General features: G+C 36.8%; 1 protein-coding gene across 2 annotated transcripts in view; it reads left to right on the plus strand.

Annotated features, from left to right (window-relative positions):
* EXOC2 (exocyst complex component 2) overlaps positions 1-27,416 on the plus strand; it is a 200,628-nt gene that overhangs the window by 38,957 nt on the left and 134,255 nt on the right. For both annotated transcript variants that reach the window (XM_039524307.1, XM_039524308.1), the window contains exons 5-6: positions 9,380-9,493; positions 13,520-13,644. In XM_039524307.1, the coding sequence (XP_039380241.1) occupies positions 9,380-9,493; positions 13,520-13,644 (239 nt within the window). The remainder of the gene's footprint in view (positions 1-9,379; positions 9,494-13,519; positions 13,645-27,416) is intronic.

Here is a 27,416-nt window from a genome sequence, read left to right on the forward strand (position 1 = left end):
TGGTACAAAAATAATACAAAAGGTTGTGGAAAGATCTAAAAAATCTGGGCAGAAAACAACAAGAGGTGAATTATCTTAGAAAAATGCAAGGTACGTCTGGGAAATTATAATCCCAAACACAGATATGTAATGGGGAGGAGGAATCTGGGAAGTAATAATGCTGGGAAAGACTTAGCTTTAGGTTTGACTGAGGAGAGGGAATTCAAAACAAATTAGTAGTGAGACATCTGAGCAAAAAGGACCAATAAAATTTTTGGCTGCATGTGCTGAGGTACTCCATGATACAGCAGTGAGGTAATAACCAGGACTGTAATTGGAATATTCTGTGGTTAATATTGAGCACCTCTTACTAGAAAGTTTTTGTTTGTTTTTTATGTATTTCTTTTTACAAATTGGAGGAAGTTCAAAGGACGACAGAAATAGTTGTGAAACTGAAAAGATTGGCTTGTAAGGATGTTTTAAAAGCTATATGGGTATAGCTTAGCTAACCATTGATTAAGTGGGGACACAAGTCTGCAAATACGGGAAGTGCATAACCATCGAGGGAGAAGAGGTGGCACAATTAGGATTAATGCAATTAAATTAAGAAAGGTAAAACTTAGACCAACTAGTTATAAGCATAACACTTTCTAATGATAAACTATACTAGGCTTTGGAATCCCAGTGAAAGTGGTGTAAGCTGCCCCATTGCTTGGCATATTTAAAACTGGACTAGAAGTAAGCCTAATACAATAAAGAACAATCCCACATTACCACAAAGATGAACTAGGTGACACAACATCTTTGACTCGCTTAAATTATTTAAACATGCACACAAGTTAGGATGCATTTCTCAGGGTTAATTTCAAGCTTTAGGAGTGTGCCATGGGCGTGCAGCACTGGTCTGACTTTGTGGAATTTTCATCCTCTGTGGGCAACTTGGTTTGCTGCCTGGTAGAGGTGGGGGGAAATGTCAGCATACTAGCCTTGCTAATAATGGTAGACAATAGAAGCTGTGGAAGGAAAGGGGTTAAAGAAAAGAGAGAGAAAATGGGAGGTGGCAGGGTAACAGGAGGTGAAGAGGGACCAGAAAGCACGAGGCCTAGAGTAAAGACACAGGAGAAAAAAGGATCATGCCAGAATAGCATGTAAGACAGAAAAGCTGGTTCCATGATGTGAAATGACTAAATCACCTGCCCTGTGTGCTGTTTTTTTAAAAAAACAGGCATAATGCTTTCTTCTTTTTAAACAGAAAGTTGCCTCATGTGGTTTTCTAAATATTATTTATGGGACCATGTCCAATGCAAATGCATTTTGAAATGAATCATGCATTGTGAATCATACAGACTGGTATTTCCAAGATGGCTCCAAATATGTTACTCAGGTTTTAATGATAAAACATCTTAAGCCTTAGGAATGCCTTTAGTTTAAAAAACAACAACCCCCAAACCAATGTTTAACCGTTTGTATGAATAGGGAAAATGTATTTGATTTTGTGTATATAATCAGCAGATAGGAAAAAGTGGAATTTGATTAATAGAAATAATATGGGAATTGTTACGGCTTATGTGAAAATGGCCTTTGAATAATGAATTACTTGGTAATAGTGGTGGGAATGCCTTCCGAAGGTGGATGAGTCTGCTGCCAGTGATTTCAATGAGTCACTGTTTTTTTTCAGCAGTACATGTAATGTACATGTAAGTAGGAGTTTAATGTTGTCTTCATGACCAGTCTGTCTGAATGCAGAAAAGAAAGTGAGAGTTGTTGCTGCTTTTGCATGAGTCAGGATTTAATAAATATTTTGAGTGTACCCAGCATGCAAGCTGTCATCTTTCAACCTGCAACTTTAATAATTGGTATTTATTGGCAGTCTTTGACTGTTAGGTCCTTCATATTTTTAAAGTCCTAACTGCTGTTTTTGTACACATGGTGCCTTAGTAGTTATAAAAATGCAACTAAGTGCCTACAAAAAAATTAAGTTAATTTTGCAAGGAGACCGGGACTTGGTGATAAAAATTTACAGTCATGACTTTATTATGCTGATTCAATATTTACAAACAAATATACATTCCTAAGACAATTTCTTCTCTGCCATTGTCAGGTCTTTTTTTATAACTTCAAATATAAAAGCAGGTTCAAATTAGAAGGGGCTTTGTTACCCAGCTTTGGAACTCAAGTGCACGCTAGTGTGTTTTCTTCACCAGGTTTTGTTGTTTGTTCAAAATATTGAGTCTGCTCGTTGAATTCTAGCTTTGTAGTGTAGCCATCAGCTTGTAAATGTAAAGCAAGAATTCAACAGAAATTGAGTTGTCTTCTACCTTTATTTGATGGCTTGAAATTTAAAGTAGATCTGATTTTTTTCCAAGGTGTGTTGCTGGCTATGATATTATTGAAATACAGCCAGAAAGCCAGCAGAAGAAGAGGTACCAAGTAGTGACCTAGAGCTGGAAAATGGGGAAAAGTAACATAAAAATACTAATTAAAAAGGGATGGTAGCTAAGTATGTTTGATTTTACCATTTAGAATTTTTACAAGAACAGATTGGTAGGTTAATGATTTAATGCCTAGAATTTTAAAACAGAAAAAGAAAAGAATTTGCAATATCTACTTCATGATAGCAGTGGGAGAAATGTTAATGAAATTCAGGCCTACAGACAACTTTTTTTGAATGATTACTTGCTATATCAATAGATCTACCTAGTCAAAACAGCTGAACAAGGTAGTGTGTACTACAGTTTTTTCCTTGTAACCTTTGCCAGACCATGAAAATGAATGCAACTGCAAAGCAGCAACTGCAATCAGACCTATCTGTATCTAGTGTGGTTAGAAATTCTCTTGGAATAATGTTTGTTGTTTTGCGTGCTGCATGGGTCCTCATTGTGGATCAGTCTTGTACATGAAAGCAATTGTTGACATGCTAAGTACATTCCACATTAGCTCTGTATCCACCCACTCAATACAGATAGTTGCATCTTCCCACGGCCAGCTTCTGAAACTTTTCAGCCAGAAAGATGTAACAGACTGATCTTACACTGCCACCTAATGGAGTATGTCAGTTTTCTATTATGATATGAGAGAAGACTGTTTCAGTGGATAACTTCAACCTTGAACTTGGCTATTTGAAATTCACAGCAGCAGATAGACGATGGAAGTTTAAATTTTTCTACTGTCCATTTTGTAAACTGCCGCATTCAGATATACAAGTTATGAGATCTACAGATGAAAAGTGCTATATAAGTGGCCATGCATTATTATGCCGTAAAAATTACAGTTTGTGATATTGAGCCATCAGTTTTAGCAAGCGCAGTCTTCCACTGAGTCTCTCTTACAGCATTCTCCTATGATTAGAAGCTGTTCTGACGTTTCAGTATCTTGTCTCTGCTGGGACCATCCCTATGTCAAATTTTGCTAGAGTGAGTCATTGCCTCTCTCCTGCTATTGCAGAGGTCCTTGTTAACACTTTGGATTTGTCCTGTTTAGTCTACTCCAGTGTCCTTTTTGCTGGTCTCTCTGCATGCACGATTAACAGAGTACAGCTGGTACAAAATCCTGCTTCTAGGAGTCTGACTGATACCAGACAGAGCAAGCTCATACAATAACTCTAGTTTTAGCTTGTTTATGCTGGTTGACATTCAGAATCTGTGTTTATTTTAAGTTGCTCCTCTTGACCTATAAAGTCCTCTGGAATCTAGTTCAAGTTACCTTTTGGTGACTGTATCCAGTTTTCGGGCTTGATTTTAGTCTCTAAATGGGTTTATATTGTTGTGTACACTGAAAAATCTACGACTGGATAGCTAATACTTTGTAAAAAAATATCTTTGTCATTTTTAGAGGGTTTATTATAAAGAAGCTATGTTCATTAGTACACATTGCCACCTATTGTTGTTCCACTTACTTGTTGTGTCTTTGTTTAAGTTAGTGGCAGTGACTGTTGTTATATTTACAGTCTGATCTTGACTGACTTCTGTGGTTATTATTAATAATAATAGTCTGTGTGTCTGTGCATGCACAAACCTGGTAACAGAATTTGCAAGAAGAGTTTGTATAGGCCTAGGTACATGAAATTAGAATACAATTAGGTGGGCTTTGTTCTTGCAGTATGCAATAACATTGGGATTGCTTGGCAGATGCGGGATAAGTGACGTTAACTGTATTTGACATATTTTCAATCTTGAATGTATGAATATACATTTTAACAGGGAGCAAGGACCTGTACAGCACTATGAGAAGTTAGGAGCATGCTTCCAGCACACTTGAGGAAAGTGGGGTATAGATGATGGCTCAAATCCAAGTCTATCTTTTGTTGTAGTTAAGATATAAATATAAACTGTGTGAAATTGTAATGATTTTATTTTTAAAACACTTCAACCCAAGCAGTCCAGCCACTGCAATAAAAAAGACTATTTTCAAAAGGTAACAAGGCTGTAATACCAAAACCAGCGATGTTACTCCATTTCCTCCAAAAAGTTTTGTTAGATGTTACTATGACACTCTGCTTATTACAAAGATAGGTGTTTCAATAGGAATAAAGAGCCTTGATAGCAACATCTTTACCTTCATTGAAGGACTTTGATATCTATCAAGGGGGAGAAAATCCTAAAGTTGTGGGTCATCAAAGAAGGTTGACCTGCCTCCCATCTTCTATAATGACAGAGTCCAACAGGCCCAATCCTAGTGATCTCCTCTACAATGGTGTGTGGATGTTAATTTTTTAAGTCATTACAGCTGCCCAATGACCAAAGCATTAGAAGTTATTTCTCACTGTCTCTCTTTTTATATAGATTTAATGGAAAATTAGATGCATAATGGTGTTTGACGCTTTCATATGGGGCCAACATGATCTCACTTTATGTTCCTATGTGATGTTCCCCACACAATGTGCTGCTGTCATCACCGCTACTTTCTTCTCTTAGGAAAGAAAGAAATATCCCATTCCCAGTACAGGTAGCCCCTGTTGCTTACTACTTCAAAACACCCTGGCCAGGCAAGTCCTTAGAAACCAGTTTCAGTGGAATGTAATGAAAACATACACAGTATGTTTGCAGAGCCAGTTTCTTTGGATACTTCTATCCAGACATTTTTAAAGATCAGATATACTCTCACTTTGATAAGACGCCTTTCTCTTTGATTCTCCTGAGTTCTATTTGGATTATCAATTTTTCTATCATAGCAAGTCATGAAGACGGGAGTGTTACTAATTCTCACTTCTTCACTAATCTACAAATTTGGTAGTTCTTAAAAAACAAAAAAAACAAAAAAAACCAACCAGTGATGTTACTCCATTTCCCCAAAAAAGTTTTGTTAGACGTTACTATGGCATTCTGCTCATTACAAAGATATAAAATATTTTGAAAAACATGCTACTACGATGTATTAAACTCTACTTAATAATATTAGTGGACAAAATACTCCATGATGTAGTCTTATCGTAATATGCAAAATTTGTTAATCTATTATGCATCGCCCATTCATTTCTGTGGTTCTATTATATGTAGTGTCTATGTCTTATCCATATTTGTGTGGTGTTGTCTTTGTATGTATCTAATTTATAATCCAAAATAAGTAAATATTTCAAACAAAAAATCCTTTAGAATTTTTCAAAGTGGCCAAATGTCACACTAAAATAAACTAAAATACAACTAACTTTTAGAGTTTTTTCAGGCTCTTTGACTATTGAGTGTACAAACCAATTTGCGGGACTTGTTTTTTTTAAGGCAGGACAGACTACCCGGAGGGAGTACAGTACATTGAAATAAAAGCTAAGAGTTATATTAGCAGTATTTGTTTGTTTGGTTTTGTGTAAGATATAAAGAGAGATGTTGGTAATATTTTGCAGTAATAAGTATTGTCTCTTAGAGGTTTTTTTGGTTCATTTTTAGTCAGATATCTGTCTCTGATACACTCTCAGAAGCTGTGCATCTACTTTGATGCACATGAATAAATCCTGTTTTCCCTATGTGTTGTTAAATGCATGCATTAAGAGATGATACCATATTTGAATGTCTAGTTTGACTCGTCTTTCAATGCCAGGAAAAAGAATCTTTAGCTAGATTGTTTATTGTTTGACCACAAGGGCTGTACATTTATGTATTTTGTGAGCACTATATTGTATTATAGTGATCCTATACATTTTGTGGGTTAATAGGCACTCAGTGATAATCCCACTGTAAAAATTCTTATCCTGATGTGTCCTTCCCATTTGAAGACTTATAACACTAACGCCTGGTCTACACGGGGTGGGTCGATCTAAGATATGCAACTTCAGCTATGAGAATAGCGTAGCTGAAGTCGACGTATCTTAGATTGACTTAGAATCACTTACTTGGCATCCTCGCGACTCAGGATCAATGGCCGCCGTTCCCCCGTCGACTTTGCTTCCTCCTCTCGCCGAGCCAGAGTTCAGCAGTCGATGGGAGAGCGATCAGGGATTGATTTATCGCGTCTACACTACACGCAATAAATCGATCCTTGATAGATAGATCGCTACCCGCCGGCTGGTAGTGTAGACATATCCTGAGCTACTGTCAAGTACACCTGACCATCAGCATTTCCCATATCAGTACTGTAATGATTCTCAGTGCATGCACATATGGATTTTTGTATTCCACATAATTCTTTCACCGAAGTTAGAGAAAACTAATTTGGACCATATTGTATGCAGTCTCTACTTCTCACACATTTCCCCCCCTTCTTTCCACTCCTCATGTTGTCTCTTTCCCTCACACCACTTAAATAAAAACAAATAATTTAGACAATCCTAGTTGTTTTAATTCAGTAGAGGGTTCCACTGGCAAAAAATTTCTGGGCCAAAAGGGTGGTGTCCTTTGCAACTCCTGGTGCTAATAATTCTCAGGATGTAAAGGGTGGTGGAGCAAAGATAACTTTGTTTCTTTACAATTCTCAGCTCTTTTAAAAATACCTATCTTGGAGTCACAAGTTCATTTTAATCTGCATTTTGCTTTTCAGCATATTTTTTAAATAAATGTGTTAGAACAGTTCATCCTGGAAGCAGGTTTTATAGTCCTCCTTGCCTCTTTGAAATATGTTTACCAATAGTTTGTTTTTAAAATACCTTTCTCATGGTAATTTTAATTTCCAGTGAAATGGCTGTTGATACATATTTAATTTCTTCTCCAACAGCCTGCCGTATATTCAGTGTCTTCTTCATTTTCCTTTTGGTCTTGCCAGTTTAATTTTAAGTGCAAGGTCCTGCAAGTTTGTTTTTTGTTTGTAGTGTGTGTTGCAGAGTCCGTTGCACAGTCCAACAGCAGTTTGTCTAGGTCATATGCCTCAGAGAGGATTTTATTTCAGGTTCTGTGTCTGCATTTATTACTTCATTTTTGGACAACAGTTTTTAATTTTTTTGGCAGAGTTTGAATTAGTTTCTGATGGATGCAGCTGTGAGTAGAGAACTGGGAGTGGTGAATGTCTCAGGTGATTTTTTTTGATTTGGGAATTTTTGACAAATTGTGAACATGTCTTTTCTGAATGGGAGAAAAATGGGTTTGATTTTAAAGTTATTTGATTTTAGAATAAATGATGTAAATATGCACTGAGCAGGGGGAAGGAGATGAGTTGCAATAGTTTCTTGGCTACTGTAGCCCTAATGCTGTTGTGGAGCCATTTTGCTACTGTTTCATTGGCTGCCTACAGAGAGTTATTCCATCCCTCTGCACCAATCTCCTTTATTTGGGTTGACATAGAGTCCAGGATTCACCTCTTAATAGATTAAGCCAACTTGAAAGATACTCAGTGCTCACAATTTTTCATGCAACTGTGGGAATCGTAATATCAAGTCTGCGGTCTTTCTAGGACAATATACTATATTTAACAGTGGCCAGTACCAGATGCTTCAAAGGAAGGTTAACCTCCTCCCTAAAAACTAAACAAACAAAAAGCCCCTCAAATGAAATAACCTGAATCTAAGGGACGTTTCTTTCTAACCTTCTACATTCTGTGTTTTAAAAAATAAATAAATTGTGCATGAGACAACACACCCATGAATTTCAGATTTTTATACTACCAATCAGATATATTGAAACTTCTTTTTCCCATTGGTTCATAACTTTGTGAGTCTGTGTTCCCTTTAGGCTGAAACTTGTGAGACAAAGTCTGGCCCTGTTTTGTAAATGAAAATAAATGAATTGAAATGTTTTGCATACAGATAAGATCAAGTAAATGGAGCACTTCTAACAAATGTGGTTGGTGGATGAAATGGAAAGATTTTTATGAAATTCAAAAGACATTATTTTACATATACAAAGGGAAATCTGTCCACCACTCACATTGAAAGTATGTTAGATTCTGGTGCAAACTTCAAGTCTAGAAATTCACTTTCTAGGGTTAAAAAGATCAGTGTAATTTCACAACTTTCACCATTTTGAATGCTACACAGTTTAGTCTCATGGTGCTTATTACCCATTGAAGGTTTTAACATTACGTATGAATTTTCCATACTTTTGTGGGTATAAGCAAAAGTCTTAATTTATTTTAAAATGAGTATAAAAAGGTTTTTTTCTACTTTATTTTTCTACATGAAGTAACATGTGAGATTGAATATCTTCAGTGTATATACTCATTCATGTATATGTATCTACACTGTGTGTTTATACATACTGGACACACACAAGGCGTGAGAGAGAGACATTGCCATAGATTTAAATCGGAGTTAGATCAGGACCTTAGGGACCACCCGTCACTGTATTATCTAAATACCCTATTGAAAAAAATAAAGGGCTTAAAAGACTTACAGCAAAAGGTGAGCTTTGCTCTCACTTTTCTGGGGGTTAGTTGATAAGTATTCATTTTGTATGTTTTATTGCATTATGAGAGAGTTTGAAATAAGTTGAAAATTTCTGCTTGCCTTCATAGCACACAGTCTTCATTTAATTTGACTAATCCTTTTACTAAACATAAATATTTTAAAGGCCGTAAAAATTGATGTATGCATTCTTTTTCAAGAAGGAGAAAAAATATTTGCATCAACAAATGCACATAGATTTCTAAATGCAAATTATAGTATTCAGACATTTTAAAGTTAAAAAAGGAAGTAACAGCCTTCGTTGTAAAGAATGTTCATGATGATACTATTTATTGTTAGAATTGCAGCTGTTGTGTGTAGCACCATTTTAATCTACTACGCCCATGTACGTTAGTAAAATCCAAAAATAATTTACCATTTTAATTTCAATTGCCTCTTTCCTACATGTGTTGGGTTTACCCTCGAACCATTAGTACCAGATTTATTTTGTTAGATTGTTACAGTTCTGTGTTTTTATTCTGTTAATACTTAGTGTCATGATTTGAAGAATGGAACATGGGCTGTTGTTTTATGTGGTAATTTTTCTTATAATCTTTTGGCAGTAAACAATTTATTTTATAAATTATTTGCCTTTTCCAGAGGCAGATTTCCCCAGAAGGATTTGGAGGCACTGTTTCCTGGGATGAGTGCCGATTTCACTAGTGAAAACTTCTCTGCTGCATGGTATTTGATAGAGAACCATTCAACAACAAGGTTTGTGGACAATAATAATGTTTTTAAAACATCCGACAGTATTCGTATTGTTACTGAATATCATAGATATCAATGGTGGTGGTAGTGCAAGAAATGTTGTTTGTACTACAGTAATGTCCAGAGGCCCTAGTCCAATTTGGGCCCCATTGTGGTAGGCAATGTACAGACACATAGTACAAAACAGTAAAGCTTTTAATCACCAGGCATGTGAAATGCGGTAATAGAAAAAGGTAGGACCATCCAGTGAGATTCATGGGGTGAAGTTTTGGAAATTTTTGCCAATTACTCCATCATAATGCTTAGGAAGAACAACTTCTAGCTTTTGCTTGTGTGCAAACCTTCAGAATTGTGTACACAGAATTTACTCTCATAACCGCCTAATTCAAAGCCCATTGAAATGAGTGGAAATTTTTTCCTGATTTCAATAGAATTTTGGTCAGGCATGGCATCATGGTAGTTACATGGATACATTATGTACATGCACTTTTGCATAAGCAGCTGAACATGCACAATTCTGCAATTTTTGACTACAATAGATTTAATGGAGGATGGAGCACTGTTTAAAAAAATGTGAATTTTAATATTCTTGTAATGATATTAGCTTGAAACCAGGTATTGAAATAAAGACTTCATTTGGTGTAGTAATTTTCTCTTGCATTTGAGTGGTAGAACGTGTTCAGTTTACCAGGACCCAAGAAGGCTATGACCACTTTAAATGAAAAGCACACAGTTGTTTAGATGGGCATAGAATACTTTTCATTTACTCCTGAATCAAAACTATGACTGAAAGATCTCTGATTATAAGACAAAAGACCTGCTCCAATAGCAAGGGAACAGTATGTTCCAATAAATGTGTAAGAAGAAGAGTGTATTTGAAATAAAAGTAGAGGGAGGAAAAATTACTAAAATGACTTTTCATTAGTTGTCTAAGCTCTCTGAGCCTGATTCTGGCACCTTTACTTACAGTGAATAGTAACTCAGTGGATTCACTCATTGTAAAGATTGCAGACTTGAGCCCTAAAATAGGTCTTTGTGGTTATCATTCAGGAACTGTTAACAGGACCAGGAATCTATCTTTTGGTTTACCAGGATTTAGCTGGAATGTAAGCAATAGAATAAATCCACAATCAACTCTCCAGTAAAACAGTACGTCAATGTATAAAATACTGAAATTGTGTCCATGAGTTGAAAACAGAAATAACTACATAGACAACAACGTAGCTTGACATAGACTTACTTTCTTAACTGTTTCACATTGTTGTGTTGGATCAGTGCCTAGTGATGCATTCATGTGTGAAGCCTCGTATTAAAATGGCATGTTGTTACATTTTTCTGCCCATATTAACTCAAGACATGGAATCTGTCTTTGGAAAATAATTTGTCACAACTTTCTACAAAACTGTTCTTGTGAAGTACAAGTTATTGTTGTATAGCTTTCTTTATTTGCTTATCCCATTAAGCTGTTTTTTGCATTGGGTCCACTGCTCTGGACTGAAGCCGTAATTCATAGGTATTTCTGTTCAAGCCAATGGAATGGGGGCAGAGTGCACCTTTATTTTGTATTGATTTATTTTTAAATAGAAAGCACTTTGTTTGCATGTTTGCTGAACCAACTCATAAGTATAAACCAGGAACAAGGGTAGGGCAAAGTGAAGGAAAACTGAAAATTTAAAATGGCAAAGATGCAAATATTCTTTCAGACTAGTAACAGCAAGGAAGACTTGAATGATAGATATGATTTAGTGATGTTTCAGAGGTGATTATAGATTAATAGACAAAGTTGCAGATTAAGAATAATTCCGAGTCTGCTGGATCTTTAACTATTTTCCCAAGGCTAGAAATTTCAGAAACATGGGACAAAGAAGACATTACCCAGGTAGAGCAGAACATCAGAGTTTCAGATATTAAGTAGTAGGAAGTTAGGGGGTGTTTTTGATAGAACAAGTACATAAATGAGAACTAGAAGACTTAAGAGTTAATTAAGAAGGGTAGACATAATCAAGGACAGATCCATGCCTTGAGCTAATACTGGAAGAAAAATGTAACAAGATTCCATTGAGTAGGCTTTCATCGACATAGAAGCGATGGCGCACAAGGTTGGGATTTGGGACTCCTGACGCCTAACTTTGCTACTTCTTTATTGTGTAACCTTGGGCAAGCTAGTTAGGGTAAAATTTTCAAAAATGCCAAAGTGATGTTTAAGTCCCACTGAAAGTCAGTGGGATGTAAGTTGCCATGTCATTTAAGGTTTTTCAAAATTTTAGCCTTGTCCTCTCTGTACCTCAGTTTCTTCAGCTCTAAAGTGGAGAGAATACTCATCCCGTTTTGTAAAATGCTTTAAAATTTATTGATGGAAAGCACTGTATCACTACTAGGTGGCATTATTTTGGCCCCCACATACCTTACTTGTGCTGTTGTGTTGTTTTTTTCAGAAGAGCACAGCATATCCTTAATGTCCCTACCCTTTATTTAACCCCAGGTAGCAGGAACTCTGAATGTGTGGAACTTTGATGTTTTGGTTAGCTTATGTATGTTTTTTCCTTGAAGGAAATTCAGATTTTTTTCACCCTAAAATTATTTTCCTGACAGAACATCATAACAACTATAAACAAACTCTTCAGACTTCATATTAATTTATCAGATAACATTAGTTAAAAGAGAGCGGAACTGATTTTGTTGAGCCCAGCACTCTGAAAGTGCTGCTAGTAAGAAGTTCTTATTGTACACCCAAATAGGCCATTTCAGACAGTGAGTAATATGATTTCCGACCAGCAAATGGAAACGGGAAATAAAGCAAAACATTGTGACATCATCCCTGTATAAAGGGAAATGCCTTTGCACAGTGCACCAGTGCTTTCCTGTCTCACAGCAGGTGGGGATCACTTTCTGACTGACTGAGCTCAAATTAGTTTTTAGTTTGTTCTTTCAACAAATCTTTTACTAGCGCTTTTAAACTGACAGAGTTTTTGGTACTATTGTGTTAGGTGTATCCTCACTGGTGGCTTTTTTAATTTCCATCCTTCACTGTCTTCTTGAGCAGTCATTGTTTAAAAAAAATTGAAATATCTTTGAAAAATCACACTTTTTTCTAATTATAATTGGTATTTCCTTGCTTAGTAATGGTGGCTAATTAAGTAACATAACATGTGATAACTTGTCCCTGAATACAAGAAACAAATAGTATATGTGTAGTGGTTAATCATGAATTACAGATATTATTACTTTGAAAATAATCAAAGCTAGTTGAAACTAAATTTCCAATTTAAAAATTTGACTAGAGCAAAAATGGATAAGAAATCCAGGCGTACTGGGGAGCAGTAATATGGAAATATATCTACTTTAGGAGTGACACTGGACAGCTAGTTAGACATGAATTTGCAACGCAGTATAGTAGCAAAAAAACCCCAGTAGGCTTCATGTGCAAAAGCATAAAGGAATGGAGCAGGAATGTGTTTTTCTTGAAGGCTTTGATGCAAAATTGCATTTAGTTTGAAACCTCATTATCAAGAAGATGTTGGTAAATTTTGAGGGACTTCGGAAATTAAAAACAAAAAGTGAATGGTGTTAAGTTTAAAAGAGTTAAATGTAAATTGTTTGGCTAAGTGTACACAGAAGAAAAGAGGTAAATGCAGGTAATTATGTAGGATGGTACAGTGCAAGCGGGTATAACTTGGAGCAATAGGGTGAAATTTAGAAAGGGAAAACTTAGGACCAGTATCAGGCAAGACTTCCTGACTACAAAACATACTCAGTGGAAAATCTCTTCTAAGAGAAGTGATGGATGCCCCTCGTTTGGGAAAACTAGATTGTTCAGAACTCTAGAAATGTAACATGAAGAACAATTCTTCGTTGGCAGGAATATGCATTAGATAACCTAATTAATCTCTCCCTTGTCTAATACTCTATGATGTGATAAAATACTGTAAATTACCATGTCCTGTGTGCTAAATTTTAATACATTACTTTTATTGTATCAATCCCTTTTCATTGTACCAATGACAATGTTTCTTCTTTGCTTAATTTCAGTTTTGATCAGCTCAAAATGGCAGTCATGCATCTGAAGAAGCAGGCAAACAAGAAAAATGAGGGGAGTCTAGCATATGTGAAAGGAGGTCTCAGCACTTTTTTTGAAGCACAAGATGCCCTGTCAGGTAAATTGATTAATGATCATCAGCAATATAAAAGAAAAATCAAATATTCATATCGAAAATCTATTTTAATTTACTCATTTCAAAGTAAAAAAGTATGAAGAAGGAAAATAGATTATGACTAACCTAAAATTCCAAATGATCAAGGTCGCAAGATAGGACTGGCCAGCTATATGGTCTAATCAGTGAAAGATGGGCACCAAAAACCCTGCTAGGTAACAAAGATATTCCAGGGAGATTGCATAATCCATAGTATGAAATAATCTAATGAAATCCAGAAGAGCAAGAAAACATACTAAACCAGAGCTGACAGACAGAAGATAAATTTCAGACTTTAGGAAAATAGTCTTGGTGCTGTGATGTCTCATCCTGATTTTAGATTGAAATGGTTACCAGTGTACAGTAAGTTCTGACTTGAGAAATCAGGCCAAGAATTTCAAAAAGAACTCTGGTCTCTCAAATTTGGGGTGACCAATTTGATATAGAGGCGTTATTTTCGTTGAGCCTATCCACCCACCGAAAAGTAAGGGTGTTGCAAGATGAGCATGCAGATCTGAGCACTCCCAAATCACTGTTCATTAGAAAATCTTGGCCTAAGGCTATTTTATTAAGAGACAAGAAATTTTGATGAGACAAAATCTTTTGGTGGCAGGTTTGAGTGATGTAACTAAGTAGAGAAAAGTAGAGTAGAATCATAGAATATCAGGGTTGGAAGGGACCTCAGGAGGTCATCTAGTCCAACCCCCTGCTCAAAGCAGGACCAATCCCCAGACAGATTTTTGCCCCAGATCCCTAAATGGCCCCCCTCAAGGATTGAACACACAACCCTGGGTTTAGCAGGCCAATGCTCAAACCACTGAGCTAACCCTCCTCCCAAATATGGTGACTACTATCATTTTAAAGGATCCTAGTACTGCTGGTCAGGTTCTAGTTACTTTTGCCGTGGTTCTAATGACCACGGTTAAAGCTTTCAATAGCTTTTAGAGGTGGGGAGGGGTCTCGTTCTCTTTAGGAAGTGCATCACAGAAATGTGACACTGTGCTTGTGGAACATTTATAGTCTGTTACTGTGTTTATGGATCTAGTAACTGCCATAGATGTTTAATAGTTCCAGACAAAAGTGGAATAGGAAAGAATATGCTGAAATGTCATTTCTAGAGGGCTTGTTACTTCCAACATCTGTAACAGACATTTTCTTACATGAAAAATGCTGATAGATGATGATGGGTTTTTTGTGTTTTTTTTTCCTTCAGTAATCCGAAATCACCTGGGCAAATCTGAAATCCTAATTTGTAAATAATCCTAAATCTAAGAGTTAATGTGAAAATTTGACTTTAAATCCCTATGATTACCCCCAAATTCTTTTTGCTGTAGAGATAATAGAATATCAACATATGTTCCACTACAGTTCATGACACACTTTTCCAACAACAACCAAAAAAAAGTAGCCCTGATGGATATGTGGTAACTGCATGTGACCTCTTGGAAGATTATTTTGGGAATTCTCTTTTCTCTGATTTATGAAGGCTGGGTGATTTGCATAATAGTCAATGCATTATCATAAAGTGTGTGTCTTTTCAGTAAGACCAAAAAACTCATCTGCAGTTGTTTCTCTTGTCCCTTCCTTGTGAATCCATACTCCGTAAAACCAGCTTCATAAGACATTGAGGCCAGAGAGCCAGCCAAACTACAAGTTAATTTTACAAATATTAACCTAACAAAAGGAAAATTGCAAAGCACCATTTATTTCATTTAAAAAAGTGTCTGCTTGAATACAAAAGTACACCTCTACCCCGATATAACGCTGTCCTCGGAAGCCAAAAAATCTTACCGCGTTATAAGTGAAACCGCGTTTTATTGAATTTGCTTTGATCTGCCGGAGCACGCAGCCCCACCCCCTGGAGTGCTGTTATATCCGAATTTGTGTTGTATCAGGTCGTGTTATGTCGGGGTAGAGGTGTAGTTGCTAACATAATACCTTTCTGCATTTTTCAGCTGGTATTCTTCAGCTTTCCAGTAGCCTCATTCAGAGTGTTTTAGCTGAACTAATTCTGTGCTTTCATTTCTGTTCATTTTAGGGGCATATCCCCCCATCTAAAAAAAGTCTTAGTGCACCTGCTTTTGTATTATAAGCACTATGAATTGAAAATAGAAGAGTACTGTAGATCTTGGTGTCACTATGTGCCTATGATCAGTGACATGATTTGAGTCTTCCTCCCAGAGACCCCTAATGAGCATTCAAAAGGAAACAGACTTGTAGTTTGTGCCAGTGTAAACAGTAAAAAAAATAATAATAATAATAATTGAGAGAAGAATGACCCTGATGCTGATACTGTTGAAAATTAGCATCTTTAAGGCTTTGAATCTCCTCCTTGCATTCAGACCTGTAGCATTAGAATTGGAAGGAGTTTTGCATTTGATTTCTAAAACTAATTCTTGGGGAGGACACAATTAGAGCTATGGGAATAACTAGTTTTTGATTCGCTGACATTTTAGAACAATCGAAAATAAATTTCACTTAGGGCAGAAAAAAACATTTCCTTTTGACAAAATAATTTAATTTTGATTTTGACTGTATGTAAACGTTTGATTTTTAAAAAAACGAAATTTTGAAACAAAGTTGTTTAGAAGCAAAAAAACCAAAACATTTTGTTTAAAAAACGTCAAAACTATTTTTTAAAATGTTTTTAGTCCCCACCCCATCCCCAGTCTAAACAATATGGTAAAACTGACACAAGTCTGCAAACTGTTTGTGACACCAAATCTGCATTTTTCACTAAAAGATTTGGCTGAAAAATTCCATCCGGCATTAGTTATAGTCTGTTCCCTTTCCCCAGCGTTCAGTTACCCTCCCTCCCCATGTTTCCTGTCCCCATTGGCTCCTCATCCAGTCTGTCACTGTTCTGCTGCTGTTCCTTGACCCAGTCTCTTTATGCAGCCACTCCCAGTTCTTCCCCCTGCATCCTGGTTTCTCATCAGATCTGTTTTGCCTCCATCTTTCTCCTTCCTCCAGCCCGGGTCCCAGTTTCATTGTCCCGTCATTACCAGTCTACCCTCATCCTAATACCCAGTCTTACTCTCCCACCCCGATCAGCTTCCAGTTCCAGTCTCCTCCCTCCTTATCACACTCCTTGTGCCACTCTACTCCTGGCAGGTTTGGCTCTTGTCTCCCTGCATTCAAACCCGGCAGCTCCCTGTACACCACCTTGGCATCAGTAGGGGAGGGCATTCAGAGTTCAGGAGAGAGAGTCTCCCGGCTTTCAGTTCCATTTCCTGACCAGAATCCAAAACAGCCTGCAGCATCGCAGAGTTGCAATTGCAGGGATAATCCTGCTCAGCCCCCTGCTGGCCTGAGCAGGAGCATGCCAAGAATGGAAATTTTAGCTATTAAATTCTAGCATGTATTTATGAGCATGTGCAAATTGCAAAATTTTCAAAGGCATATAACTTGGCCCAATTGTGGGTGGATTTAACAGGGATGGCAAAAGGCACATCTGTGACAGGCTACCCTTTGACCAAATTTCACGTTCCTGTACGTGAAGCATGGGGGCACTTGAGTTTCTCGAAGAGGTTACCAGAATTTTTTAACATGGGCAAAACAATTTTTTTTTTCTCTAGGCTCATTCTCAGAAATGGCTGAAACTTTTGGCTGAAAGTTTCCAAAAACATTCAGCCTGAGTCAGAGACCTGGCATGGAACATTTCAACCCAATCTCTTCATCAGCGTTGTTTATATTCAGTTACAGAGCCCCATTGCACTTAAATGTAGGAGTTTATTGTTATTTGTTGATGTTGTAGATTATACAGTATTAATTTGCATAGGGAGTTATACTGCTGGTGATGTCTTCCCATGCAAGTACAGTGGAATTTCCATGTAATATTTTTCCTCCTTTAAATTCTAGACACGTCTTTTTGTTTTTAAACTGCGCTACATCAGAAACAGCTGATATTTTAAAGCTGAATGTGGCTTCAACATAATCCTTAATAAAGAATATAAGCTTGATTCTGCAAACTGCTTCACTAAATAGCTGTTAAACTATACAGCTGTCAAAGTATCACATGAACTAGAGAGAGAAAATACATATTAGATCACATCTAGTCCATCTCTCCTGCCAATACAGTCTAAATGTCCTGTGTTTATTGAATTTCCTCCACTTCCTGACAGGAAATCCATTACATTGTGGAATAGCCTCCCCACAGGAGGCATTCCATGATAGCCTACGTTTTCCCTATCAGTTTTATCCCACTAGCCTTATATTATCCCCAAACAATTTTCTTCCAGACTTTGTTTACTCCTCTCAATTAGTTGTGAACTATTACCATGTCCACCTTTTTTCTGTTTAACACAGCAACCTACTTCTCGTTCTTTTTAATCTTTCCTCTTAAATTGGTCTTTCCTAATCAATAGTCATTTTTGCTTCGTTTTCTTGAACTTTCTAATTTGTTGTGAAATCTACAGTATTAAGAAATCACCACATTTCATAGTGAAAATTTATTGAGAAATAGAATGCTATGTCACCTGACCCCAGGTGTTTTGTATTTCCATTTAACTATAAAGTGGAAGAACAAATATGTTTGTACATTTTTAAGCCTACATTTTAAACAATTTTTTTAAGATAAAGGGCCGGATCTTGCCTACAGTTACTCACAGATTTATGTGTGACTGCTCCTGTTAGTAAGGGCTTGAAAGATTGGACCCAGATTTATTAAGTAGACTGTCAAAACTGATGACATTTTTACATCAATTTTAATGTATCTTTACAAAAAATAAGTGAAAAAAGAGTTGGACCAAAAGATGCTCATTACATGGTGCAATTTGGAAAGTGTTTACTAAGAAAATAAGAGGTCAAGTAGGCCGGACATATTGTTATTTGGTTTAATTTCCTGGAAAATAAGATTGCCTTATCAGATCCCCATGTCTCTTTGTCCGTTAGCTTTGCTTACAGTTTGACAGTAACTTTGCTATAGAGGAGATGTTCAACAGGAAGTTTGGTTTGTCAGTGAAAGGCGGCTGTAAACTGAGCTGAGGGGAACTAGGCTCACCTCGACTTGACCCATTTGTTGGGATCAGTTATGTAGCTGGTTTATTTCCCATAATATTTATGGTAACCTAGAAAGTAGCATTCCAAACAGGGCTACTGTTCCTTCCATCGTAGAGAAATACACATTTGCATTTACTAAATTACCTGAATTTTCAAGTGTGTGACAGTCACATTACCAGTTATCTTTCTTCCTGCCTTTTGGATATGTTGAAAAATTCTAAAATAAGTTATAGTTTGAGATTATGACAATGAGTAGGGCAGCTTTGCACAGCTCATCTAGTGCAATTCTGCTGAAAAACTGATTTAATTAGCTCTTGGAAGAACCCACTAGAGTAGAGGGATCCTTGGGTGGCATAATTTCCCCTTCTCCCATGGCTAAATCAGGGTGTGGCCAAGGGAAAGTGGGCGTGGCTGGGGCATCTCTGTGCCCTGGTGAACCCTGTTGTCCATAATGGATCCTTGGTTGCTGAACAAGTTAGAGCAGCATTTAGGCTACTTTAACTTGCACCTAGTGACAGGCCCAGAGCAGAATGATTCCAATCTCAGGTGAGTGCAAAGGCATGTTTGCAGACCACATCATGCCCTCCTTTGCTCTCCCCAACCTTGATTTGGAATGGACACAGCCACAACCCACCATTTGGCCCAGTGTCAGGAAACTTATGGTGTGGTATTTCTGCTGCTTAATCCAGTTTCTCCAAAACAAAAGAAACCACTACATAGTCATTCAGTTCTGACTCAGTCTGGGGTCTTGGGAAACTAACAACTGATGTTTGCCTGCCATTTAAACTTCCTTCCTGTTGGACAGTCTGAAGCTATCTAAGTACGTTGTGCGTATTTTCACAGCACGCTAGTAATGCAACAGATGTGTTTGACATGGCACATTCATTCTAAAGTCTTGCATTTTCAATAGTTTTTAGTCATCAATCCAATTTTGGGATGGAATTACACAATTAAGAGCTTAAAAACATTTACTGGTTTTGCCTACTTGTCCATGGGTACCTAAACTTTCAAATTTGGTTGTCTTACAAGAAAACCCATTTGTCAAATTTTCATGCTGTGGTTTCATTCAGAAGTAAATTAAATATTGTTACTGCTGTTATTGTCTAATGTCAGTAGCATTCTTTGCATTCTGCTTGTTTTGCTTTGGTCTACTGTCCCGGGTTACTCATTATTATTCTCTTGTTTTTCAGTGTGTCAGGCACTAGGTCTTATATATTAAGTTTTAGCCTCACTTTAATATAAATTCACACTGGTTGGGCAGAAGCATATTAGACTGACAGTCAGAAGTGAGACTGTATAATAATGCATTTTAAATCCAAATACATATCCTAGTACTTCAAATAATATTATGGACAATATCCATCTGACTTGAAATGTAGATCTGTTCATACAGAATAGCACTAGTCTAGTCCCTTCTGTTGAGTGCTCTTTGGGGTTATGTAAATGAATATTTTGTTCTTGGTCCCACACCAAGGTAGTAGAGAATAGCCTGGCAAGGGTGTAAACCATCTTTTGTTGTTATTATTTATTTCTTATTATGGTAGCACTTAAAGGTCAACCAAGATTGGGGCCACATTGGGCTGGGCAGTGTACAAACAGAGTAAGAGGACACTTGGGCCGTTCACTAGGATCTACGTCAAGTACTGGAGTACTTTCTTGTGAGGGGAGATAGGTGGGCTTGATTTTATTAAATTAATTGCAGATTATCCATGCTCTATTACTGCTGTGCTACAGGACAACAAAAACAATATTTCTACCAAGAGCAGTGTATCCTGAAAGGAAGGTGGTCTGATAGTTAAAAGCCTTTAATTAAACATGCATATGCATTGTAATTTGTTGTGGATTTGATGGTAATCAGGTGTCATTTCAGATAAAACCAACATCTTGTACACTTTCTTCCTCTTCTTTGCACAATACCTAATAAAATAGCAGGTTGTCAATATATACATTTACATTTCCACAATGGGTCAATTCTTTTTGACCGTTAGGTCATCATGGTGAGTCAAAGGTTAAAACCATGTGAGTGGTGGTTGCTACAGCCTAGTGAATCTGGCATACATATATTCAAAAGCAGTTTCAAGATGATAGATCTGATTGACTGATTGATTTACTTAATGCAGCTTTGCCTTTAAAACCCCAGAAATGTTTATTCTGTCAAATGTACCATCCTAGAGTTAAGCTTCCTGACATATGGGACAGACTTGTTTTTCATTGCTGCAAGTCCAGCATAGCACTTTCTAGCTTTTGCAAAGTATCAAACAAGAGATTTCTCCTGTAAAAATGAGAGAGACTTCAGTTTGAATGGTGTCCATGCTGAAATACATGTGCCCAAAACTGTGCATGTCTTGAGCGCCTTAAGAATGATCCATATTTGATCTGCGTTAGTCTCTGACTTAATGTCTTCTAAACTGGTGACAGCCTTCAGAGCTCTGGCCTGATGATCAACCCTGATCAACCTCATCAACTTAGTCGATTCTTCCAAAATACCTGGTAATTACCTTAAACTCACCAGAGACACTTTGAAGTTACTGTCATGTTTTATGACTTAGAGTTTATTTTGAATCCCATTTTCATTTTTTATTTTTCAATTGTTTAAGCTATAGATAATCTTTTATTAGACTAGAATATAAGGCTGAAGGTTGTGGTTGGTGCTGTACACAAAAAGAAACATATCTTATCTAACTGTAACCTACATGTCATTTGAAAGCCCATAGTCTCCACTACATAGTTTAAATTTGTTATTTCAATTTTGATTCAAACTCTTCTTGTCCTTATCTCCACAACTTGTAAAGCTGCTTTTATGCCTTATGTGATATCATGAGACGTCCAAGATCACTGGGTCACTAAAGAGAGTATAACTTTTCCTGTCCTGTAAAACCCGACATAACCAGAATTGCTCAGCTGTGGATTTTTCAGTGGCTCATTCAGCGGAGTAATAAACCTAGTTTTTAATAACATTTCTGAGACACTTTCCTAAGAGACTTTGTGGCTGCTTATATAAAGTTTCTTCCTACATGGATGTATTGTTACCAAGTTTTGAAATTTTATTGTAAGTCTCACAGTAGTTTGTGTTTTTTCTTAAAACCCCAGCCCCTGCAGTCAGGTGATTATTTGAGACTCTACTTTCATAAATAAATATTTTTTTTCTTGCCTTTGTGGTTGTGGGGAAAAGTATGAAAAAGTTCAAAAAACAAAAGATATTTAAACACAATCCAACATTTATTATTTCAAAATCTCATGCTTTTTGAGGCCCAACATAGTTTTCAGTAGTTTGGCGATGTTAATGCAATATGATTCAAGATTAAGGCCATGTTTTTCCTTCAAGTTGCAAAATATTTCAAATATTTCAGTATTTCTGAAAATGAAATAATATTTAGTGACACTGTAAGTGACAGTACACCACGTTGTTAATTTTATAGATCTTTTAGCATTTTATGGAGCAATCTAGTAATAGCTTCTTGAGGACAAAGTGACACCCTTCTGTACATTTCAAATGATCAGTAGAACAGTCATGTACATATCTGGGATCCATTCTGAAGACTTTACACCTCTCATATGGGGCATACCCTTATCAAAAGCTTTTCAGGTTTTCTCCAAATTACACAAATCATTTCATCTTTCTGACATGAAATCCATGGACATTTGGGTTTCCATTTATTCTGGAAAGTGTGTTTACATTTTAGTTTTTCCTATTCCTTAGTATACTTTGGTGCCAGAGGCTTAATGGATACTATGCCCAGGGCCTTCAGAACTATGTTCTGCTGAATCAGTCTGTCTTCCTTAGTTGTTTGTTTTTTGGTTTGATGTGTTCCAGACACTTAAAAAAAAATTAAGTAAGTTTCTGTGCAAAAGCTCTCAGTTTTGGTCTACTTCTGCTCCCGTTGGAAACCAATGGTAAAACTTCTATTGACTTCTGTGGGAGCAGAGTGAGAGCAATGGTAAGCTGCTTTTGAAAATTTCACCCATAGTTTTTGAACAAATTGGTATTAAAAATAGTGTTCACATTAATGATTGACTTGCAAATTTAAATTGCCTGGTTCTGCAAAGCTGTAACAAAGTTTTAAACCATCTCTTTCCTAATATTAAATTATTTTGAACACAAACAGCAACTAATCAAATTGTAGTTTAGATTACTAGAAAGCCTATTGCAGTATAGTTGCCAGATTAAACTATCACTTGTTTTTCTGGCAAAGATAACTGCCTTTGAACTCTTCAGCTGTGGTTGAAATGCCTAGATTCAGTCTCTCCTTGCCCCAATAACTGCAAGCTTTTTATCAGAGCACTAACAGTGTTCCAGCTGATACTCAGATATGGTAAGCCGTGGTCCTAACCAAGCATATGGTTTGTGTGGCTGAGTCTAGAGATATACAATTTCCAGATGTTTTGAAGGCATAGAAAAAAAACATATGGGGAGGGTGGTTGAAAAACAGAAATTTTGGAAAAAATTGAAATATCTGCAGTAGTTACTTGCTTATCAAAATGAAACTTTACTTCTTTAAGAGTGAGAAATTTATTATGTATCATTTAATTAGCACATAGAGATTACTGCTAGTTACATTTATGAAGTAAATAAGTGTAAATTCTTTGCATTTGAATAATAACAAATATACGTAGTAGTAGAGATGGAGCTGCACACTGAGATATTTGTGTATTTTTTTCTTGTTGACATCTCTCTAAAATATGTGGGGGGGGGCGGGGGGAGAGAAGAGAGGAATTAAAATATTAAAAAGAGAAAGCATGAACTTTGTTGACTTGTACACAAAAAGGAAAGTTATCTGTAGGATTAAGAAATAGTATTTAAATTGAGATCTGATGTTATAAAGCAGATACAAAAGAAACTCATGTTTCTAGAGAAAAAGTGCTAAAAATGAACATATTTATATTAGGGTTGTCAAGTGATTAAAAAAATTAATTGTGATTAATCGTGCTGTTAATAATAAGATACTATTTATTTAAATATTTTTGGATGTTTTTTACATTTTCAAATATATTGATTTCATTTACAACACAATACAAAGTGTATAGTGCTCACTTTATTTTTTATTACAAATATTTACACTGTAAAAAAACAAAAGAAATAGTATTTTTCAATTCACCTTATACAAGTACTGTAGTGCAATCGCTTTATCGTGAAAGTTGAACTTACAAATGTAGAATTATGTACAAAAATACCCTGCATTCAAAAATAAACTTTAGAGCTTACAAGTCCAGTAAGTCCTACTTCTTGTTCAGCCAATCGCTCAGATAAACACGTTTTTTACATTTGCAGAAGATAATGCTGCCTGCTTATTGTTTACAATGTCACTTGAAAGTGAGAACAGGCGTTTGTATGGCACTGTTGTAGTCGATGCCACAAGGTATTTACATGGCAGATGTGCTGAAGATTCAGACATCCCTTGATGCTTCAACCACCATTCCAGAAGACATGCATACATGCTGATGATGGGTTCTGCTTGGTAACAGTCCAGAGCATTGTGGACCAACACAGGTTCACTTTCATCATCTGACCCAGATGCCACCAGCAGAAGGTTGATTTTCTATTTTGGTGGGTCAGGTTCTGTACTTTCCGCATCAGTCTTGCCTTTTTAAGATTTCTGAAAGCATGCTCCATACCTCATCCTGATTAGATTTTGGCAGGCACTTCAGTTTCTTAAATCTTGGGTCGAGTGCTGTAACTATCTTAAAAATTTCACATTGGTATCTTCTTTGCATTTGTCAAATCTGCAGTGAAAGTGTTCTTAAAACAAACAACGTGTGCTGGGTCACCATCTGAGACTGCTAGAACATGAAATATATGGCAGAATGCAGATAAAACAGCAGGGCACATACAATTCTCCCCCAAGTTGTTCAGTCACAAATTTAATTAATGCATGTGTCATCAGCATGGAAGTATGTCCTCTGGAACAGTAGCCGAAGCATGAAGAGGCATATGAATCTTTAGTGTATCTGGCACGTAAATATCTTGCGACGCCAGCTACAACAGTATCATGTGAATGCCTAGTCTCACTTTCAAGTGACATTATAATTGAGAAGTGGACAGCATTATCTCCCGTAAATGTAAACAAATTTGTTTCTCTTAGGGGTTGGCTGAACAAGAAGTAGGACTGAGTGGACTTCTAGGCTCTAAAGCAGGGTTGGGAACCTATGGCACGGGTGCCGAAGGCGGCACGTGAGCTGATTTTCAACGGCACTCACACTGCCCAGGTCCTGGCCCCACCCGTCTGGGGGCTCTGCATTTTAATTTAATTTTAAATGAAGCTTCTTAAACATTTTAAAAATCTTATTTACTTTACATACAGCAATAGTTTAGTTATATATTACAGACTTATAGAAAGAGACCTAAAAACGTTAAAATTATTACTGGCATGCAAAACCTTAAATCAGAGTGAATAAAGGAAGACTCGGCACAGCACTTCTGAAAGGTTGCCGACCCTTGCTCTAAAGTTTTACATTGGTTTGTTTTTTAGTGTAGTTATGTAACAAAAAAACCTACATTTGTAACTTGCATTTTCATGATAGAGATTGCACTCCAGTAGTTGTATGAGGTGAATTGAAAAATACTATTTATTTTATCATTTTTACAGTGCAAATATTTGTAATAAAAATAATATAAAGTGAGCCCTGTACACTTTGTATTCTGTGTTGTGATTGAAATTGATATATTTGAAAATGTAGAAAAAATCCACACGTTTTAATAAATTTCAATTGATATTGATATTAACAGTGCGATTAATTGCAATTAATTTTTTTTGAGTTAATCACATGAGTTAACTGCGATTAATTGACAGCCCTAATTCATATATATTCATTATAGTGTGGTTAACATAGTAGAACATTAAGGACCAGCAGTAAATATGGGTATATATCCAGATTTTATAGTGAATATCAGACTCTTCAATAGTGCATTATCATTATATATAATGTGTCATATTAGTAGGCAAATCTAGCTATCATATAAATAAACAAGTATAACTTAAACAGTTTAATTATCAATTTACTCCTGGAAATGCTACCATAGCTCAAGTTTTTTCTTGTGACTTTTCTAATCAGAATCTCTCTCTCAAAAATTAACAGCTTCTGATTCTGAACTTCCACTATGATTTTCATCTATTTCATTAAACTGAGGATATGCATGGCGTGAAACAAACTTTCACATGTTATCGTGTTTCTTGAGTTTGTGTATACATTTCCAAACATTGACCTGTGTCTTTCTCATGCTTCAGAAGATGGAGGACTCTGAAGCAGATGAGAAGCAAAAGGAGTCAATGGTTGTGCTGTACAGAGGCCTTGCCACTGTGTTGTAGGAGCAATGTGCTTGGTGGATTCCCAGATTGTACCCTGGCATCAAATACCTGAAGAGGTTCTGTATTTTGCAACATTTGAAAATGCTTCACACAGCACACAGTCAACCTGTGGAACTCCTTGCCTGGAGAGGTTGTGAAGGCTAGGACTATAACAGGGTTTAAAAGAGAACTAGATAAATTCATGGAGGTTAATTCCATTAATGGTTATTAGCCAGGATGGGTAAGGAATGGTGTCCCTAGCCTCTGTTTGTCAGAGGATGGAGATGGATGGCAGGAGAGAGATCACTTGATCATTACCTGTTAGGTTCACAACCTCTGAGGCACCTGGCATTGGCCACTGTCGGCAGACAGGATACTGGGCTAGATGGACTTTTGGTCTGACCCAGTATGGCCATTCTTATGTTCTTATGCTTTTCCAAAATCTAGTCCTAAAAGTGAAAAGCACTTTAGGATGTAGTTACTAAATGTAATTCAAATACGTTGATTGATTTTTTTGGTACACTGTTCAATACACTGCAAACAAGCAATTTTAAACTTAGAATATAACTTTATCTATAGTACATTCCAAACTCATAGTGCTTGATTCTCATCTCCTACCAGTGTAAATCAGGAATAACTCCACTGAAGACAATAAAGGCCTTGTCTACACTGCCCCGCAGATCAGACTATGGGGGCGTGAATGGCAGTGCACACTGAAATACTGTGCTTTAATGCCCCCATGTGGATACAATGGGTGTGAACTAAAAGGTTCCTAGGTTACATTAATGTAGTCCTCTTCAAACAGGACTGCATTACTGTGAACTAGGAACCTTGTAATTTGCGCCTGCAGCATCCACATGGGGGCATGATAGCACAGCGTTTTGGTGTGCATGGCTATTCACGCCGTTGTAGTCCAAACTGCAGGGCAGTGTAGACATAGCCAAAGGTACACCAGTTTAAAGCTGACAAAGGAATGAGCAGGATCAAGTCTGCAATGTTCCAAAGCACTTAAAGAGTTAGAACCTGGTAGAGCAGTGACTCTAAAGGAAAATGTATCAGGAGTTAGACACTGGTCAGTAGTTCACACCCATTCTTGGACAATAGAACTCTCTTTATTGGTGATACCATAATTGTCCAGTCTCATTTTGAAAAGCGGTTTAAGCATTTGGACTGATGATCTTTTTAGTAATTGTATCCCAAATATGCTAAAAGTTTAAATTTATACCATTTTTAGGTTGTCTCCTGAGTGTTCAGATAGCTAAAAGGTCACACACTTGGTTGCTTCTGTATGCCAAGCTCACCACTGCCCACACTACAGGTTCTTTGCATCCTTTCATTCTTCCTCACAAGCTTCCTGTATGCCACCTGTCCACCCCCTCTCTATTTCAGGAACTATTTGCAACTCCCCAAAGCCCCCAGTACCAGGATCTTCCATTCTCCCTCCCCCATGCC

Source organism: Mauremys reevesii, linkage group 2, assembly GCF_016161935.1.
Source record: "Mauremys reevesii isolate NIE-2019 linkage group 2, ASM1616193v1, whole genome shotgun sequence".
NCBI lineage: Eukaryota > Metazoa > Chordata > Testudines > Geoemydidae > Mauremys > Mauremys reevesii.